Source organism: Musca vetustissima, unplaced genomic scaffold (genome assembly GCF_032173495.1).
Source record: "Musca vetustissima isolate MV318-11 ecotype Yass unplaced genomic scaffold, APGP_CSIRO_Mvet_v1 utg34394, whole genome shotgun sequence".
In the NCBI taxonomy this organism is placed as follows: Eukaryota; Metazoa; Arthropoda; class Insecta; order Diptera; family Muscidae; genus Musca; species Musca vetustissima.
The window spans coordinates 6128-27541 of NW_026882612.1; the positions used below are offsets into that span (position 1 = coordinate 6128).

The window sequence follows — 21414 nt, forward strand, 5'->3', positions numbered from 1 at the left end:
TATTAAAGAATATATTTTAGCTTGATCAAGAGTTGCTCTGTATCTGATATAATCCAAAACCTCAATGGATGATCACAATTTACGATCATGTAAATACATGTAGTGAAAAGGCTTCAATTTACCACATTAAAAAAATATATATTTTTTTAATGATATAATAAATTAATTTTCATACAAAAAATAACTTAAGAATAATTTATAACTTATAGATTTTTTTTTTTATTTTTTTTAAGAAGTCCTACACAACTAAGCACTTGATTTTTTATAATCCTTAACAAATTCAACAAAATCTTTCATACTGTTGGCATAATAATTTGGTATAACATTGGGATCTGTTTGACGCATAAGCTCTTCAAGTTTTATGCCACCGCTTAAGACTAACAGTGTTTGGAAACCACAAAGTTTACCAAATCGTATATCTTGCTCCAACATATCACCAATCATCATAGCTCGACTAGGATCTTCAATACCATAACGTTTCAGCAAGGAATCTGCCAATGCTTTACCAGGTTTACCAAAAAGTAATATTTCTCGACGGGTGGAATCTTCTAAAACTTTTAGAAATCCACCGGGACCCAAGACCGATAAGTCTTTGGTTACAGGCAAAGTGTAATCACTTGCGCCGCCAATAAATATACAATCCGGGCGGCGTAAATAATGGTGGGCCTTCATCATTGTAGTCATTGTTAGATTGAAATCAAAATCAATAATGACAGCCTTGACGGGTTCACGACCGATTACAACACCCATAAGATCACGGAATGATTCTCCAATAATTTCGTAAGGCTAAAATAAAAAGTATGTCATTAGGAATTGGTATTATTGATAATACTATAGTCATCTTACTCCATCGAGAATTTGGAATCCCTCTTTCCGGAAATCATTTTTAATCGATTCGCTTGCAATGGCATATATTAAACCCTCAAATTTAATACCTTTCAGATATTCCACAATACTTTTGGATGGGTGAATTAGGTCATTCTGTAAATAAAATGATGTGAAATTAAACATTTTGTATAAAGTAAAATAAATCAACGGATTTGTGAGTTCCAGCCTTTATTATAATACGGAATGTGCGATAATATATGTAATACTTCAACATGAGGGGATACAAATCATAAATACTTTTTTTAAAGAGTTTCAGAATAATATTTACTGAAATATTATCGAAATACATATATAGATTCCTCATAACTTACCGCCTCAATTTCAATTTTATTCTCTTTCAATTTATCCAAGCATAGTTGTTCCGGCCGGACACTGTTATTGGTAATGAATGTCAGTTGTTTGCCCGTTTCACGAAGTGCGTTAAAGCCATCCCCGCTACCTTCGATGACAGCGGACGCATTCCAAACTACACCTGTATAAAAACAAATTGAAATTTATGAATATGGCTTCCGTATTGTAATATAATGCAGTAGTTACCATCTATATCCGAAAATACACGATCAAATGAATCCAAAAATTTTTGTTTTTCTTCTTTTGTCAATGACAGAATATTGCGAGGCTGTTGTATCTGTAAGTAAATAATATAATATTAATATATGTATAACTTTAGGCGACGTAACTAAAGCCAGTATGTATAATTTATTTTTCTACAACAATCGAAGGTACAGTATGTCTAGAATGATTTTAAACCATTCATCACTTTGGGTATATTCAACAGATACATCCTAACAGACGTGGCATTTTGAAGGATCATTGACATCAAATTGGACGAACATAAATATGTGACCTTTATATCATTCTGCAACCGCTGTCAAACTTCATTTCATTCAGCAAAATTTAGTTTGTTTGTTTGTTTACAAAAGGAACAAATTTATGTAATTTAATAAAAAAAAATTGATACACGGTATTCGGTACACGGCAGCACAGTGCACAGTACAACATCTTAATCTGACACCCGTAGCTTATTTGGTGCACTATTAACATGAAAATATATATATGGAACTTATGCCAACAAAGCATTATAACGCCATTCAAGAAGTCTCAATTTTATACATTGTGCAAAATTTCGTCTCAATCTGACAAACAATAAAATCGGACGAAAATATATATTGGAGCTATATCTACATCTCAACCGAATTCAACAAAACTTGCTACAGGTTATCATATAGGGGCACCTTCGGCACTTTTTGTTTAGAGCTCTATATCAACATATATAAAAACTTTATGGCTAATTATTATCCTCGGATTCTTAGTTATAAAAACTAGTACCAAAAACATATAATAAATTAGTATTAGTTCACCATTTTTACAGTTTTTTAAAAAAGTCAAATTTGCCGAATGTGCCCCTACCCGGGGTAGCTTCGGCATTTGATGAGGCACATTTGCACCATAGTCATAGCTTGTTAATTATCATTGCTATCAGTCTGGTTCGAATTCAGATCTTCTAAAGGTTCTATTTTGTTTTAATACGCGAATCAATGTTTGACTTTTAAAGCTAAATTTTCTAGCGGTGGACGTTGACGTTTCAAGATCACAAGCACCATCAGAAATAGCATTTTCTATCGCATTTTCGTCAATACAAGCACGTTTGGTCTTATATATGTAATTTCGAACCAGATTATTTTTAAAGACAAACTCAAAAAAAAAAAAACAAGTGAAAAAGCGTTAAGTTCGGCCGGGCCGAACTTTTGATACCCTCCACCATAGATATACGGGCAGGTACTAGAAATGAAAATATAGGGAACATGGACCTATACCGATATTTCTAAAAACGGATTATGTAAACCATAATGTAAACAACAATACAAATTTCAGAAAATTTTAATGGATAATTATACCTCCAGCCTTACAGCTAATGACGGTGTATACACTTTAACACAATGAATATGTGCCTCATCGAAATATTGGTTCTAGACCCCATGTTTCTTTGGATCAAATCCGTTTCAGTAAAGTTGGATTTCATTCAAACCTCGCACATCTTATTATTTCTTCCAAACTTAGTTCAAATTCGAAGATGGGGAATATCGGTCCACTTCTTCTGGTACCTCCACACAGGGGCTAGGTCTAAATGCGGCTATAGTTCATTATCGAACCTTACGTTCTAATTTTTTATCTCGCTATCCTCCGCAGGTGAAATGATTACAACAGAGTCTTAGAACCAAAATTAAAACGCGTAACAAATCAGATAACTATTTTAATATAAAACCAGTAAGGAAAGTAGTAAAGTCGGACGGGGCCGACTATATGATACCCTTCACCACTATGGGCATATTAAACAAGTCCATTAGCATGAAATTGGATGAAATAAAATATGTGATATTTATCCAAATGTGAATCTACCTAGATCTATCCATAACGTATGTAAATCGACTTCAAACAAATGTAAATATGTCTGTACTTCTAGAAAACGCAACTATATGAAAATTGGCAGGCATCATTCTAGGCTCAATTCAGTACGTTATGCCAATTTTCGTGCAAATCGGAAGATATATAGGGTTTTTGGGGCAGCATTTACATGAAATCGGACGAAACTATATATGGGAGCTATATCTAAATCTGTACCGATTTTTTGGCAGACATCATTCTAGGCTCAATTCAGTACGTTATGCCAAATTTCGTGCAAATCGGAAGATATATAGGGTTTTTGGGGCACCACTTACAAGAAATCGGACGAAACTATATATGGGAGCTATATCAAAATCTGGTCCGATTTTCTCGAATGTTGGCAGACATCATTCTAGGCTCAATTCAGTACGTTATGCCAAATTTCGTGCAAATCAAAAGATATATAGGGACTTTGGGGCACCATTTACATGAAATCGGACGAAACTATATATGGGAGCTATATCTAAATCTGGACCGATTTTCTCGAAATTTGGCAGATATCATTCTAGGCTCAAATTTGGCAGATATCATTCTAGGCTCAATTCAGTACGTTATGCCAAATTTCGTGCAAATCGAAAGATATATAGGGACTTTAGGGCACCATTTACATGAAATCGGACGAAACTATATATGGGAGCTATATCTAAATCTGGACCGATTTTCTCGAAACTTGGCAGACATCACTCTAAGCTTAATTCAGTACGTTATGCCAAATTTCGTGCAAATCAAAAGATATATAAGGACTTTGGGGCACCATTTACATGAAATCGGACGAAACTATATATGGGAGCTATATCTAAATCTGGACCGATTTTTACGAAACTTGGCAGACATCATTCTAGACCTAAATGATTAGGCTGCACCAAATTTCGTGCAAATCGAAAGATATATAGGGACCTTTTACATTAAATTGGTTAAATATATATATGGGAGCTATATCTAAATCTGAACCGATTTTTCCCAATTTCAATAGGGTTCGTCCTTGGGCCGAATAAGTGACCTATGCCAAATTTCAACCAATTCGGATCATAAATGCGACCTGTACTTTGTTTACAATTTAACATGGACAGACAGACGGACAGACGGACGGACGGACGGACATGCATAAATCGACTTAGAAAGTGATTCTATGCATATTCTCAAAAGGAACCATGGGTCTATCTCGATTATTTTTGCCTGTTACAAACATATGCACAAAGACATAATACCCTGTACCACAGTGTGGTGAAGGGTATAAAAAGGGGGTTATATGGGGACTACCCCAAAAAGGAGGCGAATATTAATAATTTTTGGTAGGGAGATTTGTTACTATATACGACTACAAAATACCAAATTGCAGCAAATTCGGTTGATAAACGCGTTCAAGAACCCCAAAATACCGAAAATTGGGGGTATCCTTATATGGGGGCTATCCGAAAAAATGGATCTATATTCATAATTTTTTGTGGGGAGATTTGGTACCTATTAAGAACTCAAAATACTAAATTACAGCTAATTCGGCGGAAAAATTAGGAGGTACCGTTATATGGGGACTACCAGAAAAAGTGGACCTATATCCATATTTTTTTGTGGAGAAATTTCTTACCCAATAGGAACCCAATAAAGCAAATTTCAGCGAATTCCGTAGAAAAACGCGGTCAAGAACCCCAAAATACCGAAAATTGGGGGTACCGTTTATGGGGGGTACCAGAAAAAATTGACCTATATTTATAATTTTTAGTAGGTTTATTTGGTACCCAATAAGAACTCAAAGTACCAAATTTAAGCGAATTCTGTTGAAAAACACGCTCAAGAACCTCAAAATACCGAAAAGTGGGGGGTATCCTTATATGGGAGCTATGTCTAAACGTGGACCGATATAGCCCATCTTCGAACTTGACCTTTTTTGGGGCTCTATCTCAATTCGTTTAGACGCTAGAGTGATTACAACAGACAGACGGACAGACGGACATGCATTAATCGTCTTAGAGTTTTACGCTGATCAAGAATATATATACTTTATAGGGTCGGAAATGAGTATTTCGATGCGTTACAAACGGAAAAACAAAACTAATATACCCTCCATACTATGGTGGAGGGTATAAAAATTAAGGAAATAATATTGCACTATCTGTATATGGCCGAATGTGCCCCACCCTGCACCAAAAGGTGCCACAGTCTCCCCTATGTACTAACTTTAGTACGTTTTGGAAAGATGGGTGCCAATCGACGATATTTGAGGTTTTCTTGTGCCATTTAGTCAAAATGGGACGAATTTATATATGAGATTTTTTCAAATTTCAATAGAGTTCGTCTTTGGGCTAAATAAATGAGATTTTCCAAATTTCATCCAATTCGGATCATAAATGCAATCTGTACTTTGTTTACAATTTAACATGGACAGACGGACGGACATGCATAAATCGACTCAGAAAGTGATTCTACGCATATTCGCAAAAAGAGCCATGGGTCTCGCTCCCTCGTTTATGTTTATTATCAACAAAATTGAAAAATTTTTGTTATTTATTCAATGTGTAAAGTGATATAAAGTGAATTCTAAACATTTGTTTAGTTCCATAGACCTGGGCAAACCATAGACAAATATATATTAATTTGGGGGCAAATAAATCCATTTTTTCGGCTGTACTGCAAGATTTCTCGTAAAGCTTCAAAAAGAAGCTCGATGTTTGGGTGCCACACTAATTAACAGAAAAAAAATAGAATGAATCGAATTTCCATCTGCTTAGCCAAACGAAATGAGATACACTCATTTATTTAAAGAATAGTGACGGGAGATGAGAAATGGATCACATACTATAACCCTGTACGAAAACAATCGTTTGAACGATGAAGCACTTTAAATGGTGGCCAAACCATGTCTAACGGCCATGTCTAGGTTCTGCTATGCATTTGGTGAGATTGGAAGGGAATTATTTATTATGAGTTTCTTCCATAGGGCCAAACGCAAAATTCTGATATCTACTGTCAACAATTGGACCGTTTGAAGATAGTAATTGACCAAAAACGACCTGAATTGGCCAATAAGAGAGTGTCGTGTTCCACCAGCGCAACGCTAGACTACACACATCTACAGTGACTCGCCAGAAACTTCGGGAGCCTGGTTGGGCATCGGCCATATAAAAATAATGGATTTCTTTTTCTCCAACCTAATATATCTATCAGCACAGACTGACGCTCTGCTTATCGTATACAATCGAGTCTAGAATAAAGTGTTTTAAATTTTGTAGAAATCGGTTCATATATACTTTCGTCAGATTTTAAGAAAATGGTGCATCAAATATCCAAAGTTTGTCGGCTGCGATGAAAGTTGTTCCCATTTCATTTTATAATGATATAAATACCCAATTTTGTCCGATTCAGATAAAATCTTTAACTGTGCGCTTTGCTACATCGAATTTCTGACCGATTAACATAAATTTATTTTTTTTTCTAATTTTGCTTAGCGAGTGTTAACTTATGTTGAGAATGAACAATAAATTCGTTTGCTGTATTCGCATTTATAATTCCAAATCATATGTATAGAACTGTCTATGTTTTGATAACATTTGTGATTATCTGATTAAAAATTATTATGATTACACTGTGCGACACGAAAATTTTTCAGGGGTTCTAATGTACCAATTCTGTTTAGTTGGAGTCCCTGGACCACGAATATACCTTTGGTTTTTCTGGGTCACTTCGAAAATTAGTTTTATAACGGTAAATGTAGAGAAAAACGTGGTTTCATAGATTTTTACTTTGAAACGCGTATAACTTCTTCTCTTTCTAACGGATTTATAATATTCTTTTTTTCATTCGAAGAGTAGAATTTTTTCTTTCAAACAAGGTATATACTTGGTAAATCGGTTTAGGATTGGCTGAGTTACAGTGCTTGAAATGTGAAAAAATACCCATAAAATGACAAAATTTATTTTTCTTCGGACTGTACGAAGAAATTATGATATCAAGCCGTATAAGCTTTATTATATTACGGGGAAGACAATTAAATAAGCTTTCGAAAATGAGAAAAATCAAAAAAATCGGTTAAAAAATGGACGACTTATACACATTTTTGTATTGATTCTATGCATATTCTCTAAAGGAACTATGGGTCTATCTCGTTTCCTCGTTTCCACGTTATGTTTGTAACAGAAAAAAGAAAATGAGATAGACCCATATTTCCTTTAGAGAATATGCATAGAATCACTACAAAAATGTTTATATATCATCCATTTTTAACCGATTTTTTTGATTTTTCTCATTTTCGAAAGCTTATTTAATTTTCTTCCCCGTAATATAATAAAACTTATACGACTTGATGTCATAATTTCTTCGTACAGTCCAAAGAAAAATAAATTTTGTCATTTTATGGGTATATTTTCACATTTCAAGCACTGTAACTCAGCCAATCCTCCACCGATTTACCAAGTATATACCTTGTTTGAAAGAAAAAATTCTACTCTTCGAATGAAAAAAAGAATATTATAAATCCGTTAGAAAGAGAAGAAGTTATACGCGTTTCAAAGTGAAAATCTATGAAACCACGTTTTTCTCTACATTTACCGTTATAAAACTAATTTTCGAAGTGACCCAGAAAAACCAAAGGTATATTCGTGGTCCAGGGACTCCATCTAAACGGAATTGGTACATTAGAACCCCTGAAAAAAAATTTTGTTTTGTTTTGTATCACAGTGTTATTATTATTATTTTTTTTTTTTTTTGAAGTAGCACTCATAAAATATTTTGTTAATCTAAGAAGAATAAACTAAAAATAAAAGTGATTTTGTAAATTATGACAGCAAGCAGAACATTCATAAGTTATTATCAGATGTGTTATGAAAAATTGAAACCAATATTATATGGGATCTATGCGATATTTCATAAAATTAACGATATTCTTGTACACAAAAATAAAGATGCTACTAAACGGATTTTTTGTATAGGGAATGCTTGGAATCTCATATCACAAAATGTGCCAGGAAAATTGGAAAATATCTTCATTCTGATAAATGCCGTGGTCTATGGCCTGTACCAGAACGTATGCCTATATTTACAACATTGTGATGAAAGACATGAGGAATCGTTATATAAATAACATACCAAAATAAAATGCCAAAAGCTAAAATGTTTTCCAATTGGAATATGTAATTCTTGGTGCACCACAAATATTAAATTGCAGCCAACTTAAATAGAAAATTTTCGGAAATCTCCCCAAAACTTATTTATATTTGTAGGAGATTTTCTACATAATGCGAAGCCAAACTAATCAAATATTTTGAAATCCGGATCAATAATGATTTTTAAATTTTTCCCTATATATGTGAAAAAAAAACATTAATGCAGTACAAAAAAAAAACGTTTTTTTAACAGAATATTAAAAATTTGGAAATATTGCAAAAATCCATTTATTGTTTAAATACGAGTATTCGAAGAAAACTTTAACACTTCAATCCATTTGAAAGAGTCAATAATATTTGTTTTTTTATTCACAAATTCAAAACTTTCACTTACACGATTCATTTTGTGAAACGTCTTCAAAAATGTCAACATGAAAAAATAAATAAATAAAAATCAACTGTAAAGGTTCTATTTCACTTCCGTTTCAAGATCAGAATGCCACCGACATCTGTTATAAACTGAAAACTAGAAACACCAAAGTACTCACCTAGTGGCATTTGTTTATTTATTTTTCAGCGAAATGTTAGCCTCTTGAAACCTAATCTTTTCAATACTCACAATGTTTTTTTAAGAATTTTTTTTCGCTCTGATCATATCGATGTTCATAATCTTATCAGTTTTTGGTTTTTTGTTGAGAACTATAACAACATTTGCAGGGGGTAAGAACCCCAATATGCATGTCAAAGATATTGAAAGGGGTGGTGCGAAGAGTAAGAGACTGGGTGTGTTATAATAATTTATATAGTTTTCTATTCATTATAAGATAAAGAAAGCTGTTTTGTTTTTTTAAGTAGATTTGAAATGGACTTTAGATTTTTTGCATTGTTTATTTTTAATTGTAAATTATTATTATGTTCGAAAGTGTGTGTATGCAACCGTCATTAAATGGTTTGCAGTTGGGTAGGTTTCATTTGAAATTAGAACCAGACATATAAGTATGTCTATGAGCTTATTATAATTACACTATAGTCCAAACAAATAGCTCAAAATACAGTTGCGAGAAATAAAATAGCACCAGCAAGTAACCTATCCAAACCAGTGAGCGGAGCAGTATAGTCGGACGGGGCCGACCATGCGATACCCTACACAACTACCACGAACTCTAACTTTCTGAGGATGTTTATTCCGAGTCTGAGTAATATTTCGTGATATTTGTCCCCTCTTGTCCGATTAGAGGTTAACAACACCTCTTCCTTACTTTTTTCGAATATTCAGTACAATCCTTCTATTTACTTGTCCAGATTACCTTCACGGTAGGTTGTGTTGAGATTTTCGGATTATACTCTACTCGAAAACACACAAAACATTATGTTTTCGGTCCATTTCATCCCAAAATTTTAATCTGATCATCACCGAAAATTGTAGGCGTTGTTCCAAAGCCATCAGCGCGATATTTCTCCCTCTAATGTGGTAATGGGTTACTAAATAATATCTTAATACGTAAGCACCTGTAAATATTTGACTGTAACTCCCACATCTGAGTAGATACATCACTATATCTGGTATCAATTTAAAGGAAAACCACTCCTCTTGGATATGCTATCAACTCCTGGGGTCTACATCCTCCAGGAGTAAATATATATGCCATAGAATACAAATTTTGTCATTTTTCACACAAAAGTCAGGGTCCATTTGACCCGCTAAATATTGACCGATCTTTATCAAAACATGCATGCTTATTCTCTGGCCCGATCCCCTTCTCCATGCAAAAATTCGCGGTGTTTGGGCCATAATTGCGGCCTCTGGAGCGACCAGAAAAACCGACAAAAATAATGTTTTTGGTCCATTTCATTCCCTAAATATTAACCGATCTTTTCCAAAAACAATAGGGGTCTTCATTGGCCAGAACCCATTGTACATGCAAAATGTCGTGAAGATTGGTCCATAACTGTGGCCTGTATCGTGTTTACAAATTATAATGGACAGACGGACGGACGGACGGACACACATGTCTAGATCGACTCAGCTCATTTGGGGCTGCACAAAGCTATAATACCCTGACAACATAGTTGTGTAGGGTATAATTATAGTAAAATACACTTCGTTAAAAAAATGGGTCGTGGAAAATACTGTAATACTGAAAAACGAGAATTGATTTGTAAATTTATATCAGAAGGCAAATCTTACAGTTTACCTGAGTGTTCACATAAATTGATAAGGAATGCCATGACATTTAAAGAAAATCCAGAAACATGCTGTCGAAAAAGAGTTACATCAAATTTGCTGACCAAGCGTTTAGTCCGTCAAGCCAAGTAAGAACCTTTCAAGCTTTTTAAGCAACGGAGCTGAAAAGGAGTTAAGCAACAGTGCAAACAGTTCGTCATTACATTCAAATAAATGGCTTAAAAGCCTGCCGCCCAGGAAAGTTACACTTTTAAGTGCTAAGTATGTTGCCAAGCGTATTGTTTTTGCCAAAGAACACTCAAATTATCCATTGGAAGAACATTTAATGGACAGACGAAAGTAAAATTGTGCTGTATGGGGGAAAAGGTTCCCGAGCATATGTCAGACGACCATAGAATGGCGAATGTGATCCAAAAAATACGACCAAAACGATTAAACATGGCGGCTCAGGTGTACTGATATGGATATGCTTTTCGTATTACGGGGTAGGGCCTATACATAATATTAAAACTGTAATGGATCAACATGTTTATGTTGATATATTGGAAAAAATAATGTTACTGTATGCAGACTACGAAATGCTATTGTCATTAGTCTCCCAACAAGACAATGACCACAAACATACAAGTAAGAAAGTCAAGAAATGGTTTAAGGACAATCATGTACACCAGGGACGTACGCAGGGGGGGGAGCCCTGGGGGCCCCCTTCGTAATGAATTTTTTTCACAGTAAATTTATGTTTGCAACAGCTAATTTTTTCATTTTGTACTACCATCGATTTAATAGATTAGAAATACATTTTTATACCCTACACAACTATGTTTTCAGGGTATTATAGCGCCAAAAGTTTGTAACGCCTCGAAATATTGGTCCTAGACCCACCTTTAAGTATACCGATCGTCATATCTCGACTAGCTGAGCCGATCTAGAAATGTGTGTCCGTCCGTTCGTCCATCCGTCTGTCCATTATAATTTGTAAGATATCATTTAGTAACCCATTACCACTCTAGAGGGCGGAAATATAGCGCTGATCGCTTTGAAATGTTCCCTGAGGTTCCAGTTATGGTCAAGGTCAACGCCTATAATTTTCAGTGATGATCAGATAATAATTTTGGGATAAAGTGGACCGAATTTTGGGATAAAGTGGACCGAATTTTTTGTGTTTTTTCGCGTCGATATATAAGCCACAATTATAAGACGAACATCACAACTCAACCCACGGGGAATGGAATATGGACATGTACCGAATATTGGAACTATTCGGAAAATATGTCAGTGTAAAGAAAGAGCTGTGGATCTCTAATCGGGCAAGAGGGTGCAAATATTACAAAATATTGCCCAGGCTCGGAATAAAAATCTCAGAAAGTCACAGTCCCGTGGTAGTTGTGTAGGTCGTCGGCCCCGTTGCTCCAATATTTACATGTTATTCATTAATCGTTCAAATATTAATATAATCCTTCATTCCCATTTCCACCAACCTTTATGTCTGTATTATCATACATCACAGTCCATTATATGGCTGGGATCCGTTCCTTGCTCCCATCAATATCGCTTAGAATTTGTTACAATTGAGTTAGTCATTTCCTCTATGGATCCTCGAAATAATCCGTTTGATCAAATAAAATTAATTTCTCAAGTAATGGACATATTTTATTTTCATGACAGATGACCACAGATTTCAGATTTTAATAACTTTTAATCCACCATCAGCATTTCGCTTTTGGATATCTCCCAATTATTGATGATGGATACTTTTATTGAGTTCATATTCGTTTTTTCCAATGTTTGCAGAACTATTAAACTATCAAAAAAAAAAAAAAAAAAAAAAACAGAAAATGTCAAAACATCTGTTTTTCCCAAAAAGTAAAAATAATAATGTCAATAATTTTTCATTTTTCACCAATTGTATTCCAATATGTAATGATAATGGAGAGATGAAAAATTGCAGTTACTGAACTGGTGGCTATTGTCATTACTTATAATAACATAATAGGACAAACAAATATGAGTCTATAATCTTTGATTTGTACAAATTTTTACCTCCTGGACAATTTTTTACTTAAGAGGGGATGTGTACTTGTCTGAGTATCATACATATTTTTATGAACACATTTATTCAAGATATTCAGATTGTGCATAGAAAATTAATATTAGTTAAGAGATATGATTTTGGAATTTTATTTAGATTTCCTTACTACCATGGAATTGCATGATTGACTGTGAAAATTCCTGCAAAGTTTATTCAGCGGTTTTTGTGTGTGTGTTTCTTTTTCTACGTATAGATAAAATAAATTCAATTGGGAGTAAATCTTATTAAAATCTGTTCGGCGGTTTTTGACTTTTCAAACAAAACGTTTGTTACTCTCTATTTGTAGATTATTTAAATGCAATGGGGATTACATTTTCCCCTAACGTGTTGCGTACATTTTAGTATTGATGATGTATATTTACACCTACGTCATTCAAGACGGTATCTATAACCGTTCCTAAGATATACAGGGTGGGATGAAAAATCTGCAACCAATTTCAGACTGCTGCCAATTCTAAGCCACTCGTCTGAGAGCTCTTAAAATTATTCCAGTGACAGCTCATTATAATGTTTACAAGCATACAAAAGCATTTTAGTGATCATTTTCCAGAAAAAAAAGTTATTCGGGATGGAATTCAAGCGTGATAGTGTGATTTCTTTATATTTGGTAGGAAAACCACAAGTGGCTATCGTTAGAGCACTCCAGCATTTAAATGTAAATAAATTTTTTGTGTCTCGTACCATCGCTCGTTACTGTGATACTGGTAGCGTAGTCCGACGTCAAGGAAGTGGACGGAAGAAAACAGAAACATCAGCAGAAATGGTTCGAAAAGTAAAGAAGCGACTTGATCGAAACCCGCGTCGTATTGGCCGAAAAATGGCTTGTGAGCTGAACATATCACAATATTCCATTCGGCAAAGATTGAAAAATGTGCTCTTGGTAAAGCTATTGAAATTAAAAAAAGTGCAAGAATTTACACCGCAACAGAAAGAAAATAGATTCAAAAGAGCTAAAGAGTTGCTTCGCTTGGCCGAAAGTGGTGAACTGCTGAATTTGGTTTTCTCCGATGAGAAAACATTCGTTGTCCAGCAGTTTGTAAACAAACAAAATGATCGTGTCTAATGATCTTGCCAAAGAGGTCAGCTGAAAATCTACACCTTCGGTTGGCCAACAGAACTCAAGCGCCGGCCATGGTGACGGTCGCTGTCCGCTCGTATTATTCGACCGTGCCATCAGAATGCCGAATATCATCGCGAAAATATTCTGGAGGGTGTACTAAAGCCTTGGGCACGTAAAAAATTGGCCGCAGATTTCAACAGGACTCAGCACAACCGAACTGAGCTAGCGCCGCCCAAGAGGTTTCTCGCTTCATTTCCTGCGCACAATGGCCACCAAAATCTCCGGATACCAATCCGTTGGACTATTGTGTTTGGAGTATTTTGGAAAGCAAGGTTGGCACTAAAAAATACCAAAGTGTCGATCACCTCAAGTAAGCGCCTCGCCGGGAATGGGCGTTTGGCATTGTTGCAGTTTTTTCATCTCACCCTGTACGCAAATGTTGAGGTATGTTTACTATTGATGCTATAACTCTGCAACTACGCGGAATTTTTGAAGTTTATAGCCTATTTTACTTTCAGGGCTTGAGTGCTTCTAATAACTGAAATTCATAAGAACAGCGAGGAACGGGCATTAGACATAATATTCTATATTGTTCTTGAACGACAAGAACCAAACCATTTTCAATATTTTTGTAATAAATTTTAATAACTTCAATGCGTTGTACATAGCAAAAAATGGAGTAGGGTATGTCATAATCTACACCGTTCGACTTAAGTCCATTAATTACTGGTTGTAAACATAGATGTGTTGGAAGCGTATTATCACTGATAACTCTACCTTAATGTGTCAATTTTACGAACGCCATTACCATTAATTTATATTTATCAATGTCAACAACCACTATAGTTTCGTACATTGTCAAAAGATGGCGCGCGGGTATGCAGAGAAACAAAATAAAGAAAATCCAAAAATCCACTGTTCAGGGATGTACCCTATGGTACAAGGTATTATCTCTTTGTGCATATGTTTGTAACGGGCAAGAGGAAACCAGATAGGCACATGGTTCATTTTGAGAATATGTCTAGAATCATTTTCTGAGTTGATTTATGGATGTCCGTTCGTCCTTCCATGTATTCTTGTGAACAAAGTACATGCATCATTTATGATTCGATTTATATGAAATTTGACACAAGTCATTTGTTTGACACAAGGACGACCCTTATTGGAATTCGAGAAAATAGGTTCAAATTGTTGGTGGTTAAAACTACAGCAACCAAAATTGCAATGCTAATAAATCTGAACCGGCTACTGGCAGAGATTAATTTCAGTACGTTTTGTCAATCGGCCTAATCTTTAGTGCACCATTTACTTAAAATCGGACGAAAGTATATATTGGACCCATATCTAAATCTGAACCGATTTTCACGAAACTTAGCACACATCATACTAGACTTAATTCAGTACGCTGTGCCAAATTTCATGCAAATCGAAAGGTATATAGGGACTTTGGTGCACCATTTACTTTAAATCGGACAAAACTATATATGTGAGCTATATCTTAATTTGAACCGATTTTCTCGAAACTTGGCACACATCATTGTGGACCTAATTCAGTACTCTGTGCCAAATTTCGTGCAAATAGAATAATATATAGGGACTTTGGTGCCCCATTTACCTTAAATCGGATGAAAATATATATGGGAGCTATATCTAATTCTGAACCGATCTTTCCCAATTCCAATAGGGTTCGTCCTTGGGCCAAATAAGTGACTTGTGCCAAATTTCATCTAAATCGGGTCATAAATGCGACCTGTACTTTGTTTACAATTTAATATCTACAGACGGACGGATGGACAGACATACATAAATCGGCTCAGAAAGTGATTCTATGCATATTCTCAAAAGGAACCATGTGTCTATCTCGTTTCCTTTTGCCTATTACAAACATATGCACAAAGACATAATACCCTGTACCACAGTGTGGTGAAGGGTATAAATATAGGGAACATACCTATTCCGACATTTCTACAAACCGATTATGGTTTTAAATATTGGTCCTGGACCCCATGTTTCTTTGGACCAAATTTGTTTCAAAAATTTTTGATGCGAGGTGCATCTCTAACATCAAATACGTCCTAATTGTACAACATTAGATGAAATCCGATTAAATGGCAGCTAAATCTACATCTGAATCGATTTATCGTGCAAATAGAATGCTATGTACAATTTAGTCTCAATCGGACAAATAATGGCAGTATGGTGCTCCATTTACATAAAATCGGACGAATCTATTTAACACTAGAACGCCGAAGGCGGTCATTTTGACCGCTTTCCAATTTCAAGTACAAGAGCAACTGTGCATTTAATGACACTTTTTTTAAATATGGTGACTTTTTGTACCTCATAGAATTACGTTTATTATAAAAAATTCACCAAATTTAAAAAAAAAGTCATTAAATGCACAGTTGCTTTTGTACTTGAAATTGGAAAGCGGTCAAAATGACCGCCTTCGGCGTTCTAGTGATATGGGAGCTATATTGAAATATGAACCGATTTTCTACAAATTTCAATAGGGTTCGTCTTTAGAATAAATAATGGCAGTATGGTGCTCCATTTACATAAAATCGGACGAAACTGTATATGGGAGCTATATGGAAATATGAGCCGATTTTCTCCAATTTCAATAGGGTTCGTCTTTAGAATAAATAAGTGACCTTTGCCAAATTGTATTCAAATCGGTTCATAAATGCGTCCTGTACTTTTTTCACAAAATACATGGACGGATGGACATGCATAAATCGACTCCTAAAGTGAGAAAATGCCTAGAATATTCTCAAAAGGAACCATGGGTCTATCTCGTTTGCTTTTGCCTGTTACAAACATATGCGCAAATACATAATACTCTGTAAACGTTGTCGTGAAGAGTATAAATACCGAATTTAATGTTTCAGGTTGTGTCTTCAAAATATTTAATTATAATTTAATTTGTGTTTTAATACATTCGAGATGTATATTCGAAATCGATAGAGAATAAATATCGACTCCTGCTATGACTCATCTTACGTATTTATTAAAAACGGTTACAAATTTTGATGAATATATAATATGAAAATAGACAAACATTTCTTAAAGTCATTTTTTATAAACAAAAGAATACATACGAAAAAAATATGAATTCAATATTAAATGATTTGTTTGTTCAACAAACTTTAATTACAATTATTATAAAAACATACCATAAGCGATTACCAATTAAAAAAAAAAAAACACAAAAATCTACATTAATTGATGGCAGTTATATCATTTAAATTCTTTACCTAGCCCCCATTTAAAATTCAAACGCTAAAACTCTAACTCTAAAAAATGAGTGAAACCATTAAACAAAATTATTTATTTACATTTTGCTGCAGACAGAACGACAGACTTCGGGGCAAACCAATAGACAGTTTTTTGCTGCTGCTGTTGTTTTTGGTTTTGATAAACAAATAGCTTGAATAATTATTGACTTAATGCATGTGTAATTAATACATTAAATGGCAACCAAATTCATAGAATATTCAAATGGACCACGACCATGGTCGCAGCAGTGGGCACAGGGGATTATGTTGACAATCAGTTGGTAGACAGTAGTGCGAAAACAAATGACAAATCAAACATTCATTATTATTTATTTATTTTTTTGAACGCCATCTCCCATATTTTAGTGCACACAAAAAAAAAAAAAAAAAATCAACTCGTAACGATTTTAATTTCCGCTTAATATATTGCAACGATCAAGGAAATCCCAACAATTACGCCGATGGCACTTAACTGTTGTCGACCAACAGAACAGAATAAAACACAAACGCAGTCAGACGATATAATCAATCAGAGTATCATCACATGGTGATAATATGTTTTCCCCTGAGGTTATTATTGTATTGTGAATTGTTTTTTGTTTTTTTTTTTTGTTTTTTGTTTCGTTTTCGAAATGCTAGGGAATTGACTTTTGTATTTCCATTGCAGCACCCAAAAGAGATTTAATGCATTATGAAGTTGTGGCTACTAAAATATAAACACAAAATTTGATTGTGAAACGAATTAAACCAGTAAGGAAGGTTCAAAAGTAGGACGGGGCCGACTATATGATACCCTTCATCACTTTGGGTACATAGAAGAGATGCTTATGTAAAATATCATGTAGATGGAACAGACAAAGCATCTTTGAGGACCAATGAAATGGAATCGGGCAAAATTAATGTGTGATTTACATAGATATTTGAACCAATTAAAAACCCCATACACATATCATTCTGAAATCTATGAAAAATTTCATGTCAATCGGGCAGACTTGGATTCTTCGGTTTAGCATTTGTGTTAAATCGAACAAAATTATATGTGGGAGCTATATGTAAATGCGGACCTGAGCAGGTCCAGAGCGCTGTCCACAATTTTATTTCGTATATATGGAACAGACGTAGGCTCCTCCGTGCCTACAATTTGACATGATCATACAAAAATCGACCCAGAAAATAATTGTGTGCATATTCTGAAAACGAAACAATGGACCTATGTCTATGGGTATAAATGATCATAATATAAACTTTTCTGATTTTCTCTTTTAACAAAATATTTATACCCTTAGCCTTATGGCTAATGAGGTATATACACTTTGATACGGTGAATGAGCCTAAAGTGGCCCACACTCGACAAACATGTGCGTTCGATCGGTGTGAATCGAAGCAATGTTTGACGTGTGTGGTACGGCGATCACACCGATTTGCCTGTGCACAAACCAATCGAAAAAATTTTTTTAATTTTTTGTTGTGCGACGCGCACATGACGTCTGTGGCCTGGTGTGTGGATATTTTCTCATTTGTGGCAAAATTTCTTGGAGTGCGGATCAGCGGACAAATTAAAAAAAAAAAAAAAAAAAAAAAAAAAAAAAACAAGTGAAAAAGCGTTAAGGGGACCCCACCCATTCTCGATTTTAATTTTTTAAGATTTTCAATGGGCTGGTAAAACAATACCAATGCTTGTTAAGGTTTATAACTTTGCACATATATATTTGAAGATTTAAAAAGGAAGAAAAATAATTTACAAAAATGTTTTGTTGTTGTTTTGTTGTTGTTTTTTGTAATTAAAGAGAAGTCCTTATTTTTGATGGCGGGCATGATAACTCCTCACTGGAACATCGGAATCCGAAAATTCCAACGGTGTTAGAAAGAGTACATGTCTGGCTCTCGTATGAACTAGGATTATTGACTTCGCTCTAAAATTAACAAAATGGCGGACCTTTGAAAAAATATTTTTGGAAAATCACCGATTTTTGACTAAAAACCAAGTTAAAAAATAAGGAAGATTTTCACCGATTGGCTTTATCCTAGTTCATACGAGAGCTATACACTCACAGAAAAACGTGTAAAAATTTGGACTCGATTGGGTTTTTAGTTTTTGAGTTATCGTGCTCGCCATTCACAAAAGAGAAAAACGCGTTTAAAGTTTGAGAAGCCCTTTAGCCGTCACTTGATGCTGACACTATAAATCGGCTATATCTTCAAGAGTTCTTGAAATTTTCACTTGAAATTTTGTAGGGACATTCTTTAATTAGTGTAGATTCGAATTAAATCAAAAAAAATTTTGACCCCGAGAATGGGGGGGTCCCCTTAAGTTCGGCCGGGCCGAACTTTGGATACCCTCCACCATAGATATACTGGCAGGTAATTGAAATGAAAATATAGGGAACATACCAAAAATGGACATATGCCGACATTTCTATAAACCGATTATGTAAACAATAATTTTTAATAGAAAATTAAACCATCAGCCTTATGGCTAATTAGTGTGTAAAATGTGCCTCATGGAAATATTCGTTCTAGACCCCATGTTTCTTTGGACCAAATCCGTTTCAGAAAAATTTGATTTCATCCCATCTTATTATGTTTTCCAAACTTAGTTCAAGTCCGAATTTGGGGAATATAGGTCCATGCCTTCTGGTAACTCCCACACAGGGGCTACGGTTATACCTTAATGCGGGCTATAGTTCATTATCGAAACGTACGTTCTAGTTTTTTATCTGGATATCCTTCGCAGGTGAAATGATTACAACACAGTGTTAGAACCAAACCCAAAACGCGGAAAAATCAGATAATTATATTATATGGGGACTACGCCTAAAAACGGGGTTGACTATTAATAATTGTTGGTCTTAAAATTTTACAAGAATATATACACATTATAGGGTCGGAAATGAATATTTCGGTGAGTTACAAACGGAATGACAAAATTAATATACCCTACATACTATGGTGGAGGGTATAAAAATGGGGTTATATGGGGACTACGCCTAAAAGGAGTTCACTATTAATAATTGTTGGTAGGGAGATTTGTTTCCATGTACGGCTACAAAATACCAAATTTCAGTGATTTCGGTTAAAAAACGCACTCAAGAACACCAAAATACCGAAATTTGGGGGTACCCTTATATGGGGGGTGTTCAAAATACTTTGAACAGAATTCTGTGTTACAGAAGATTTGATCGTTGGAGTGTTTTAAGATAAGAGTCTAAAATCCCACACGGAACGCTGATAAGACTGTTGTTGTTGGTGGTGAGATTTTATGACGCACACGATGGGAAAACTCTCCACAGATCAAATTCTATTATTAGAACAAATAGTTTACTGATAAGTATTTTGTGTTTGAGATTAGGCTAAGAAAGAGTTGTTTAAGTAGAACCTAAGGATAAATATTTTTTTAAAATTAGTGCCTTACAACCACTCACATAGTACGGTCGGGAGCACCGTGTCGTGTCTTACTATATTATACAGGCGAGCTGCGGCTGTCTGTATATTTTTCTACATTTTTGGTCCTTCGAGCCGGATTCCTTTTTCTTCAGCTGCCACATAGATCCAGCCTCGCTAAACTGCAAGGTTTCTATTTGATTCTGCTGCACTAGTGGACTGTCACCATCATTGCCTCTTGCGAATAAATTCCCTCTATAGTGAGGGCTTGCCGGGGGCACCAAAATATCATTGGAGGATTCCAGCTTATTACACAGCTCCTCGTTTACATCAAAGTATATGTCCTCCGTACGATTCAATTTGAAGAACATATCTTCAGAAAAGTCCACATTTGAAGTTTTTGGAATCAACTTTTTGATTTCCATATATATTGCCTTCAAATATTCCATTTCCGATAGGGCTTTTTCTTTGGACATTGTAGGCAATTCCATTTTCACTTCATCGCACCGCTCAATTACATAATCGGCTTCATTATATATTTCCTCCAATGCGAAATCAAAAATCTTCATGTTCTTGGCGTAGATATGACAATAGAACTCCAGATAATTTCGCTTGATGCCATCTACTTCCTTCAAAATGGTTTCACAAATTTGGGTCACCTTCTCCAGATCTGCTGTTATATTTTCATCCTTGATCAGCCAACTTGTCTTTAATAATCTTCACCCATTCCTTTAGTAGATCTTCTGGCCGGAAGGGTATTCTTTTCTTTAAATATGCACATATGGCGTTCAACTCCTGCGCCTCTCGATTAAACCGCCTGTACATTTTCGTTCTCTCCTTCTCATCAAGTCTTTTTTTCCAAGACTCTATGGAGAAGTCTAACTCCATCTCCATTTTATTTTATAAAAAACTGTTCACCTCGTAGAACAGAAAATTTAGCAATTCTTGAGCTCCTTACTCAAAATTGCTTTTATATTTTTTTCCACTTTTGC

General features: G+C 34.9%; 1 protein-coding gene across 1 annotated transcript; it reads right to left on the reverse strand.

Moving 5' to 3' along the window:
- Positions 1-246: 246 nt before the first annotated feature.
- On the reverse strand, positions 247-20991 carry LOC133329164 (glycerol-3-phosphate phosphatase-like). Its single transcript, XM_061537657.1, has 5 exons — positions 20695-20991; positions 1426-1516; positions 1200-1360; positions 847-981; positions 247-786 (listed from the first exon to the last, which is right to left on the reverse strand). The coding sequence occupies exons 1-5, from the start codon at positions 20989-20991 to the stop codon at positions 247-249; spliced, it is 1224 nt and encodes a 407-aa protein (XP_061393641.1).
- Positions 20992-21414: the final 423 nt, after the last annotated feature.